The sequence below is a fragment of the Myotis davidii genome, unplaced genomic scaffold, assembly GCF_000327345.1.
Source record: "Myotis davidii unplaced genomic scaffold, ASM32734v1 scaffold309, whole genome shotgun sequence".
Taxonomy (NCBI): Eukaryota; Metazoa; Chordata; class Mammalia; order Chiroptera; family Vespertilionidae; genus Myotis; species Myotis davidii.
The window spans coordinates 3,392,671-3,403,298 of record NW_006383013.1 but is presented as its reverse complement, the minus strand read 5'-3'; the positions used below and the strand labels follow the sequence as shown (position 1 = coordinate 3,403,298).

The 10,628-nt window shown below is 39.4% G+C and overlaps 1 protein-coding gene across 1 annotated transcript in view; it reads left to right on the top strand.

The window, feature by feature from the left end:
• The first annotated feature begins 3,083 nt into the window (after positions 1 to 3,083).
• SPTLC2 (serine palmitoyltransferase long chain base subunit 2) overlaps positions 3,084 to 10,628 on the top strand; it is a 65,082-nt gene continuing 57,537 nt past the window's right edge. The window contains exons 1-2 of the mRNA XM_015558053.1: positions 3,084 to 3,170; positions 6,934 to 7,128. Of these exons, the coding sequence (XP_015413539.1) occupies positions 7,003 to 7,128 (126 nt within the window). The 5' untranslated portion in view covers positions 3,084 to 3,170; positions 6,934 to 7,002. The remainder of the gene's footprint in view (positions 3,171 to 6,933; positions 7,129 to 10,628) is intronic.

The window sequence follows — 10,628 nt, the reverse complement described above, 5'->3', positions numbered from 1 at the left end:
GAATCGATGTTTCTCTCTCATCGATGTTTCTAACTCTCTATCCCTCTCCCTTCCTCTCGGTAAAAAATCAATAAAATATATATATTTTTAAAAAGGGACTAGTATATTTACACAAGGGAAATACCGTGTGGCTGTAAAAAAAGAAGGATCTCTTACCCTTTGAGACAGCAGTGGGAAGAGTTTAACCAAAGGACTTATATGCATATATGCATAACCCATGGAGAGAGACAATAATATGGTAAATGCCTGGGGAAGGGGTGGGAGTGGGATGGAGGGGATCAATGGGGGGGAAAAAGGGGCACATCTATAATACTTTCAACAATAAAGATAAATTTTAAAAAATAAATAAGCCATTGCTGGTGTTTTTCAGTGGTTAGAGTGTTGGCCTGCACACCAGAAGGTCTTGGGTTCAATTCCCTGGTCAGGGCGACTGCAGGAGACAGCCAGTCAATGTGTCTCTCTTGCGTCAGTGTTTCCCTGTCTATCTCTCTCTCCCTCGCTCCCTTCTACTCTCGCTGAAAAAAAAAAACAATGTAAAAGATATCCTCAGGTAAGGATTAACCGAAAATAAAAAATAAATAAAATAAATAAATGGTAAAGGTACATACCCCAGCTTGGTGTTGTTTAATGGTTAGAGTGTCCGCCTGCTCACCGGAGGGTCTTAGGTTCAATTTCCTGTCAAGGGCATCTACCTGGCTTGCAGGTTTGATCCTCTCCCCATGTTGGGCTGGGGTGGGTGCGTGAGGCAACCAATCCATGTGCCTCTTCCACGTTGATGTTTCTCTCTTCTCTCTCCCCCTCCCCCCGCCCTTCCATTCTCTTTCGAAAAAGCAATGGAAAAAATATCCTCACTCCCTGGGTGAGGATTAAAAATAATAATAATAAAATTGTAAAAGGTAAAGGTACAGTATAACTGCAACTGACTCGCAAATGGTTCGTGAAGAAAATTCTCCATCATTCTCTTTACACGTGCTCATGCACAAACATGGTTATTTTTTCCTAAACCAATTGGGAGTACGTTGTATGCATTTGTTTACCTGTCTTTCTTCAGGCTGCCAGAACCAAAATGCCATAGACTGGGTGGCTTAAACAACAGACATTTGTTTATTCTGATTCTGGAGGCCAGGAAGTCCAAGATTCAAGACTTGATTCTTGGTGAGGGTCCTCTTCTTGGCTTGTAGAGGTCCTTTCATAGCGAGCTCACATAGCCTTTCTCAGTGGAGATCTGTGCTTTTCTTCTTATGAGGGCTTTAATCATATTATGACATAATTTGAACCTAATCTAAACCTAATTATCTCCCAAGGGCCTCACCTTCAAATACCATCACATTTGGTGGAAGAGACACAAACATTCATCCTATAACATTTTGCCCATGGGTTACCCCAAATCATGTCCTTCTTGCACGCAAAATAGATTAATTCCATCCTAACAGCACCAAAAGTATTAACTCATTCCAGCATCATCTCAAGTCTAAAATCCAAAGCCCCATCTAAATATCGTCTAAATCTGATATGAATGAGACTCAAGATAATTCATGCTGCGACAGATTTCCTGTCCAGCTGTGAACCTGTGAAACATACAAGTTATGTGCTTCCAAAATACTATGGTCGGACAGGCAGCAGATAGGCATTTTTGTTCCAAAAAGGAGAAATTAGAGGAGAAAAAAGGAGTCACAGCTTCCAGCAAGTCCAAAATGTAGCAAGGTAAATTTCATGAGATCTTAAGGCCCAAGAATAATCCTTTTAGTTCAGTGGTCAATGCTCTGCCCTCTGGCCCTATTGGAGTATGGAGGTCATGTGTTGTCCCTGGCCTTCCCAATCCCCCATGCTCCAGGCTGTCACTCTTGAGTTTCTGAACTGTTGAATCTGAGGCAATTCCTCCTAGAACAAGATGATCTCTGAATCACCTTTGCAGCCATTGTTTTGTTGTTAATCCTTACCCGAGGATTTTTTACCATTGACTTTTTTTAGAGAGTGGAAGGGAGGGAGAGGGAAGAGAGAGAGACATTGATGTGAGAGAGACAAAGTAATCGGTTGCCTCCCCTATGTACCCAACTGGGGCAGGGGATCAAATCAGTCAGCCGGTATGTGCCCCTGACCCCTGACCGGGAATGGAACCCATGACCCTTTTGTGCATGGGTCGACACTCTAACCAGTGAGTAACACTGACCAGGGCTGGAGTCATTATTTCCTTTTCTTGAAAATAGTGCACATTCACAGCCAAAATAGCTCAATGGTCCAGTGCTGTAGGACCTAAGAATTCCTAGCAACCCCTTACCTGTAGCACTTGGTATGGATCATCAGACAGTTCCACAAGGCTTGTTTTCAGATATACAGTAGTCTTCTGCTCTCTTCTACCATTTTCTTCATCTTCAGAGATAACTAATTTATATTTTAGCAGATTCTTTTGAAGTTTGCTTCCATAATCTAACATGCATAATCTAGCAGTAATAACTGCTGCTTCTTCTTCTTTTTTTTTTTAAATATATTTTATTGGTTTTTTACAGAGAGGAAGGAAGTGGGATAGAGAGTTAGAAACATTGACGAGAGAGAAACATTGATCAGCTGCCTCCTGTACACTCCCTACTGGGGATGTGCCCGCAACCAAGGTACATGCCCTTGACCGTAATCGAACCCGGGACCCTTCAGTCCGCAGGCCGATGCTCTATCCACTGAGCCAAACTGGTTAGGGCTATTACTGCTTCTTGACTTTTCAGTATTGGACACTAGTCATTGACATCACTATTAGAGGATTTTCACTCCTCTTAGGGGAGGATTCTTTTTGGAAAGACTGTGGCAAGTTTAGTGTGACTGAAGAATAATTGAGTGCAGGAAGGGCATTGCAGTAGCTCACTGAAGGAAGAGGTATTGAGCTTTTGTTTTTAAATTGAGGAGTAACATACATTTAGTTAAGTGCATAAAATGTGCTAGCTGTACAACTCCATGCTTTTTTACCTGTATGTATACTGTGTCTCCAATGCCTCCCTCAAGATGTAGGACAACATTCCCAGTCTCTTTAAAATTCCCTGGTGCCCCACAAGAAAATTTTGAATCAAGGCATGGAAATTCATTACTAGTTCTATGTGAAAGCCAGAAGAAGATAAGGTGGAGCTAAAGATGGCTCCAAACTTGGGAGACTGGGTTGACTGGATGGTGATTCTGTCGACTAGGTAGGTAATATAGGAGGAGAGGAGGGTCAGGTTTGAATTGAGGGAGGAGTTAAGATGGTGAGATGTTGATTTGGGCACATCTAAGTGGAGCTAGATAGAAGGCAGGTGGAAATGTAAATTTAGAGTTTTGCGGGGCTGGGGGGATTGGGGATTGAAATGTAGATTTGCACTTACTTATCAGCATGTCAAGTCCTTTTGAGATCTTAAGAAGTAAATGAGAATTCTCTAGAGCAGTGGTTCTCAACCTTCCTAATGCTGCGACCCTTTAATACAGTTCCTCATGTTGTGGTGACCCCCAACCATAAAATTATTTTTGTTGCTACTTAATAACTGTAATTTTACTACTGTTATGAATTGTAATGTAAATATCTGATATGCAGGAGGTTTTTTCATTGTTACAAATTGAACATAAAACCTAGTGATTAATCACAAAAACAATATGTAATTATATATGTGTCTTCTGATGGTCTTAGGCGACCCCTGTGAAAGGGTCGTTCGACCCCCAAAGGGATCGAGACTCACAGGTTGAGAACCGCTGCTCTAGAGTCTGTAGACTGTGAGCTGACCTAAAGTTAGGATGAGAAGTGTATGTTGCTTTTATTAACTCTGTTTTAGTCCAAATAGTGAATAAAATTAGTGAGAAAATTGAGTTTAAACATTTAAAAAATAAAACGATAAACAAAAATTCAATAATATATAGTCTTAGTTAGAAATAAAAAGTAAATTGGTTCAGAGGGTTATAAGTAGGAAGTATGCTTCCTTCCCCCATTCCAGTTTCTTGTATCTCCTTCCAGATGATTTTAGTGCATATTAAGTTTATGGTTTTATCTTTTGATTATACGGCACCCCATTATTGCTTTGGTTGGGAGTGTCTTTCCAGTGACTTAAAAGTATGGTTGGTAGCTTATAGGCATGTGACCAAAAAGGAAGCTAGCAATCTACCAGATACAGAGTTCAAAACACTGGTTATAGGGATGCTCAATGAACTTAGGGGAAGAGTAGATGAACTCAGAGAGAACTTACAGAGAGAAACCATAAACAACAACAACAATCAGAAATGAAGGATTTAATAACTGAAATGAAGACTACTTAGCTGGAATCAGCAGCAGATTCAGTGACGCAGAAGAGTGACCTGTGTTTTTGACTGAGGCCACATTCCAAAAGTTCTTTCAGAGTTGAATCTCAATTCCTTCAAATGCATTTCATTTTAAAAGGGGCTGCGATAGAATCACATAGTATTTAAAAGCAAACTAATGGTTTAACTTCCTACTTCCTAGACAGTACAACCATCTGTTTACATTTACTTGGTCCTGCTGGTTTGGGTGTATCTCAAATCCAGGCGGATATCTTTTAAAGAGATAGCCACAGCATTCCTGACATATAAATCTGCCACACATATTTTAGACTTAGGCGCTCTGAAAATTGCCTCACATTTTACTTTTTTGTTCAATTGAGAGAAAATAGTTGAAACAATTTTAGAGTTCAGAAGAGTTGGGTACGGGTATGACAATATTTTTAAATGTAGTTTTTTAAAGAGATGATCAGAATGTTAATTTTCTTGTGTTTTGATTGCTTTTGATTTTGTTTTGTTTAGCTTATTAGCTTATGTGTTATATTGTTAATTTTTAAATAATTTTATATCTTTAGATAATGGCTCATTGCTAGCTATTCTCTTCTAAACATATTACAACCTTCTGCATAAAAAGTTTAAGTATTAAATATTGACACAATCTCTTGGAAAAGAGATTGATGAAGACTTAAACCAGTTTTACGAATAGTTTTCCTAAGTTCTTTGGGCAGTCAAATTGAATCAGTACCAATAGATCCCATGTATTATGCCTATCTGAATGTCTTTTCTTTGTCAAATACAGCTATTTTTTCCCAAACTGTTCGAACTTGCAGCATTCAAGTAACTTTCTCAAACTAACATTATCAGGTTACAATATTCTAAACCATATTTAGCCCAGGGGCATGCATATATTAATTTCTGTAGTTTTGTAAATTTTTATTAATTTGTTCTTATTAGTTTACATCAGATATCTGATCAGGTTGCCTGAAAGGGCAAAAATCTTTTCTTCCTTTGGGACTTTTTATAACTCTAGCTCAGAGCTCACTTGAAAAATATGCTCCTGCCTGGTGGTGTGCTTTAGTGATTGAGCTTCGACCTATGAACCAGGAGGTCAGGGCTCGATTCTTGGTCAGGGCACATACCCAGGTTATGACCTTGATCCCCAGTGTGGGGTGTGCAGGAGGCAGCTGATCAATGAATCTCTCTCATCATTGATATCTCTCTCTTTCTCCCTCTCTCTCTCTCTCCCACTCCCACCCCCCTTCCTCCCTCTCTGAAATTAAAAAAAATGCTCCTGGTAAATTCTGATTGACTGTCCTCACTGTTCTCAGTTGTTTCAAGTATGATTAACATTAACACACAAAATACTCTAGTGGGCCCTGGTCAGGTAGCTCAGTTGGTTAGAGCCTCATTCCAATACACCAAGGTTGTAGGTTCAATCTCTGGTCAGGTCACATACAAGAAGCAACCAGTAAATGCATAAATAAGCAGAACAATAAATCAGTGGTTTTTTCTCTCTTTCCAAAATCAATAAATTTTTAGAGAATGCTTTGTGGGTTTTTTCTGTAAAATAAGATTTCCATTAAAATTGACCAAAAAGGCTCTAACTGGTTTGGCTCAATGGATAGAGCATCGGCCTGTGGACTGAAGGGTCCCAGATTCCATTCTGGTCAAGAGCATGTACCTTGGTTGCAGGCACATCCCCAGTAGGGGGTGTGCAGGAGGCAGATGATCAATGTTTCTCTCTCATTGATGTTTCTAACTCTCTATCCCTCTCCCTTCATCTCTGTAAAAAAATCAAAAATATATATATATTTTAAAAATTGACCAAAAAGTAAAAAGCTTTAAGTTATGATATCAAAAGTACAATGGTTTGGTATCTGTATATTAAAACTCAGGTACCCCAAAGAATGTATGAAGCCAGGGATAATCTTGCAGCATTTAAATGGACACTTAGATGGAGGGGCAGAATGATTTCATTACAGTTACTGATTGCTGTATGCCTTGCATTGGATTTCACTTTCTCCTTTTATACAATGCTGAATCACTCACAAAAGTAAGCATTGTGTGTGTTTTCACAGGGGCCTAATGTTGATGTTTGGAATACTGTGATTGAGTAGCTTTAAGGACATAAAGCAGTAAAACATTTACAAATATTTTATTCTAAAACTGAATTTACTTTTGATCACTTTATTAGCTAATATACTATTTTTCAGGATAGGCTTTCTCTGTTGATTTATATTTCTGTGTGCTTTTTTATGTTTTTCAATTATGGTTTACAATCAATGTTATTTTGTATTAGTTTCAGGTATAGTGGTTAGACAATCACATACCTTACAAAGTGTTCCCCCCAATATTTCTTGTTTTCTTTATAGAACAAAGGAAATTATGTATTCTCCAACCATAGTATTTTAGGATCTATTTCATGAAATCAAATAACGAGAGAAAAGAGTCAGGCATTGTTCTTAGGCAGTCCCTCTCCCTCTGTTTTTTGTTCGCTGTTCATCTGAATTATGTGTAACTTTACTTCTATTGAAAAATAATGATACCCTGTTTAGATCTTAGTGGGTTTTTTAAACTATAACTTAGGGAATTCCAAAGGTATAGTTACACAAATCTGTGAAGACTACTTAGATTTTTAAGTAGAAATCTTCCTTAGGTTATTGAAGTAAACATTTTAAATCTCTCTTTCAGGTCCATCATGTTACACAAAATGGAGGACTGTATAAAAAACCGTTTAATGAAGCTTTTGAAGAAACACCAATGCTGGTTGCTGTGCTTACTTATGTGGGGTATGGTGTACTCACCCTCTTTGGATACCTTCGAGATTTCTTGAGGTATTGGAGAATTGAAAAGTGTCACTATGCAACAGAAAGAGAAGAACAAAAGGTAATTGTTAGAGAATCTTTAATTCTGTGAATGGAAGCCTTTTATAGAAATCTTGGTATTTTCCTTTTTTTAATATTTTTTTATTGATTCAGAGAGGAAGGGAGAGAGAGATAGAAATATCAATGATGAGAGAGAATCATTGATCAGCTGCCTCCTGCACATCCCCTACTGGGGACCGAGCCCACAACCCAGGTATGTGCCCTTGACTGGAATCGAACCCAGAACCCTTCAGTCCGCAGGCTGGTGCTCTGTCCACTGAGCCAAACCAGTTAGGGCGAAACCTTGGTATTTTCACTCAGTTTTTTCTTTAGATATTTTGGTACACATTAAAATAAAAATATTCCAGATGCAGTTAAACTTTCCACAAAGAAAGTTGGAAACAAGGTTAAAGGCATGAAGAAACTAAAGAACTTAACTTTTCTTGCCCTAGCTGGTTTGGCTCAGTGGATAGAGCATCGGTCAAAGGCACATGCCCGGGTTGCGGGCTCAATCCCCAGTAGGGGGTGTGCAGGAGGCAGCCAATCAACGATTCTCTCTCACCATTGATGTTTCTATCTCTCCCTCTCCTTTCCTCTCTGAAATCAATAAAAAATATATATATTAAAAAAAAAAGAACTTTCTTTTCGGTCCTCATCGAGGATATGTTTTTTTCATTGATGAGAGAGAGAGAGAGAGAGAGAGACATTAATATGAGAGAGAAACATTGAGCCTTTGCCTCCGATACACGCCACAACTTGGGATCAAACCTGAAACCCGGGTATGTGCCCAAGTTAATGTTTCCTAAGGAGCTTAGTTTCAGAACTGGCATGCAGACACAGGTTGGTGAAGAGCCGAAAGCCATGTTCTTGCTATTCACAATACCATATTGTATCCCAAGTTGTGTCCACAGTCATCTGAAAAGATTTTGTTCTATAGAACTCGGGATGTGTTTTCTCATAGACACATTATACATAAATGTCTGGTTCACAAATCAGGTCCTGTCCCCAAACAAATAAGCCCTAAAGCAGAATGGCTGTTTATAGTAGAAACCACCTTATGTTAGTAATGGTAAACAGAAGTGATAATGTCTTTGGGGAGGAGGATCTAATTCACTTCCCTTTTCTCTGTATACTCCTTTGCCTCTCTAGAGTTTTGTACAATAAACACACGTTACTTATTCTCAAAAAGAAATAAAGTTAGAGTGAAATGCCTGATTTTACAATAAAGAAACTTGTTCAGGATTGAAGATTCTGGCCCTGGGGAAAAGGGTCCAGGCATTCTTTGTCATCTCAACCATTCTGCATCCTTCCCAGCTCAAGCACCATAAGTTGGCCATCTTACTCTTTGCCCTGAGATCCCTACAAGTTAATTTCATTAAAAAGGTATTGTTTAAATACCTAATGCAAACAAAGCCCTGCATTCAGAACTTGATCCAGTTGGCCAAACTAATTTTCATAATTGGAAACCAGAACAAATTAAAATTTTCTTTACCATTTTTTTGACCCCTGTATGTCTCAAATAGACTTTCTAGCTAACATGCATCCATGGTATGTTGATTTTTTTTTTTTTTACATCCCTCAGGTATGGCTTACTTACCATAACTTACAGCTTATTATACACTTACTGTATAGTGTGGTATTGCAATTACTTGTTCACAGGCAATCTTTTCCTACTAGACTGAGTTGATGGCAGTTATGACTGGATGGGAGCTAAAGTTTTATCACATATTCAGACTAGAACATCTTTATCTACCGGGACCCCTCATAGTGTCAACATACTGTAGAGACCTAATAAATGACAGGTGGGGGTGGAGATGGGATGAGCTGATTATGGTATAGAGAGGAAAGTATAGGTAAAGGCATAAGCAGTGTTTGGAACCAGTGTTTGGGTGTATGAAAAATTGTGTTTTGAATGTAAACTAAGAAGTTTGGTAGGCACTGAGGAGTCCTGGGAAGTTTTTGAGCAGGAGAATGACAATAGAGTTTGCACAGCTGGTGCTCTGTCAAGCATGATTAATGGAAGGGACAGAGGGAGGGGATTCATCTGAATTACTTGGTGAATAAGTATAGTATCTTTGGAACTTGTTTCATGTTTCAGGGTAAATTGTTTAAGTATTGGGGCTATCTATGTGAAAGAATTGGAATACATAGATTTTATTCTTTTAGTTTCTAATTTTGTTGAAGAAACATTAACACTTTGAATTTATAGGCCTTTGCAAAGCTATCTATATGTAAATAGTCCTTGAATTGTATGCAGATTTAGAACAAAAAAGTAAACTGAGTAGCATAGGATTAGTCAGGAAACAGTTTTTGGAGGAAGTAATAGTAAATATTACTTATTTATTTTTTATTAATCCTCACCTGAGCATATTTACCATTGATTTTTTTTTAGAGAGAGTGAAAGGGAAGAGGAGAGACAGAAAGAGAAACATTGATGTGAGAGAAATGCATCGATTGATTGCCTCCCGCAGGCGCCTCAATGGGGCCCATAGTTTGAGCCTGCAACTGAGGTACATGTCCGTGACTAGAATTGAACCAGGGACCCTTTGGTCTGCCAGTTGACACTCTATCCACTGAGCCAAAACAGCTAGGGCTATTTATTTATTTATTTATTTATTTTATTGTCGACAGTATTACAGATGTCCCCCATCCTCCTATCCCTTTCCTCCCCTACACCCAGACCACACCCCAGATCTTCACTACATTATTGTCTGTGTCCATGGGCCTTGTATATATGCATATAATTCTTTCATTACTTTTAGAGGGAAAGAAAGAATAATTCATCGTTATGGTAGAGCTTGTTTTCTGATGCTGGATTAGATGTAGTCCAGGGATAGGCAAATTTTAGTGTTAATATTGGAAAGAGGTGAGGGAAAGTGCTTGCTTGGGATCATAAAATCCTATCTAATAAAAGAAAAATATGGTAATTAGTGTACGACCGCTACCCTTCCTATTGGCTAATCAGCGAGATATGCAAATTAACTGCCAGACAAGATGGCGGCCAGCAGCCAGGCAGCTGGAAGCGAACATGAGGCTTGCTTGCTTCAGTTACGGAGTACTCCAACGTTCCCCGCCTGCCTTGCCAGCCTCTGAGCCTGCAGTTTAAGTAACATTGTAACAAATAAGAAGCTAAACAAAACCCCAGAAACCTGCTTTCAGCTGGCTGGGATCTCAGAGCTGGAGTTGATACAGAGTTTCAATTATAGAACCTAAACAAACCAGATACCTGCTTTCAGCAACTGAGGCCTCAGAGCTGGAGCCAGAGCTAAAGCTGGCCCAGAATAAAAAAAAGAAAAGAAAAAGAGCAGGTGGGAGCTTTAGTCACCTGTCAGCCTGAAAACAGCCCGCAGCCCCTCACCCAGACTGGCCAGGCACCCCAGTGGGGACCCCCACCCTGAAGGGTGTGTGACCAGCTGCAAACAGCCATCATCCCCTCATCCAGGCTGGCCAGGCACCCCAGTGGGGACCTCCACCCTGAAGGGTGTGTGACCAGCTGCAAACAGCCATCATCCCCTCACCCAG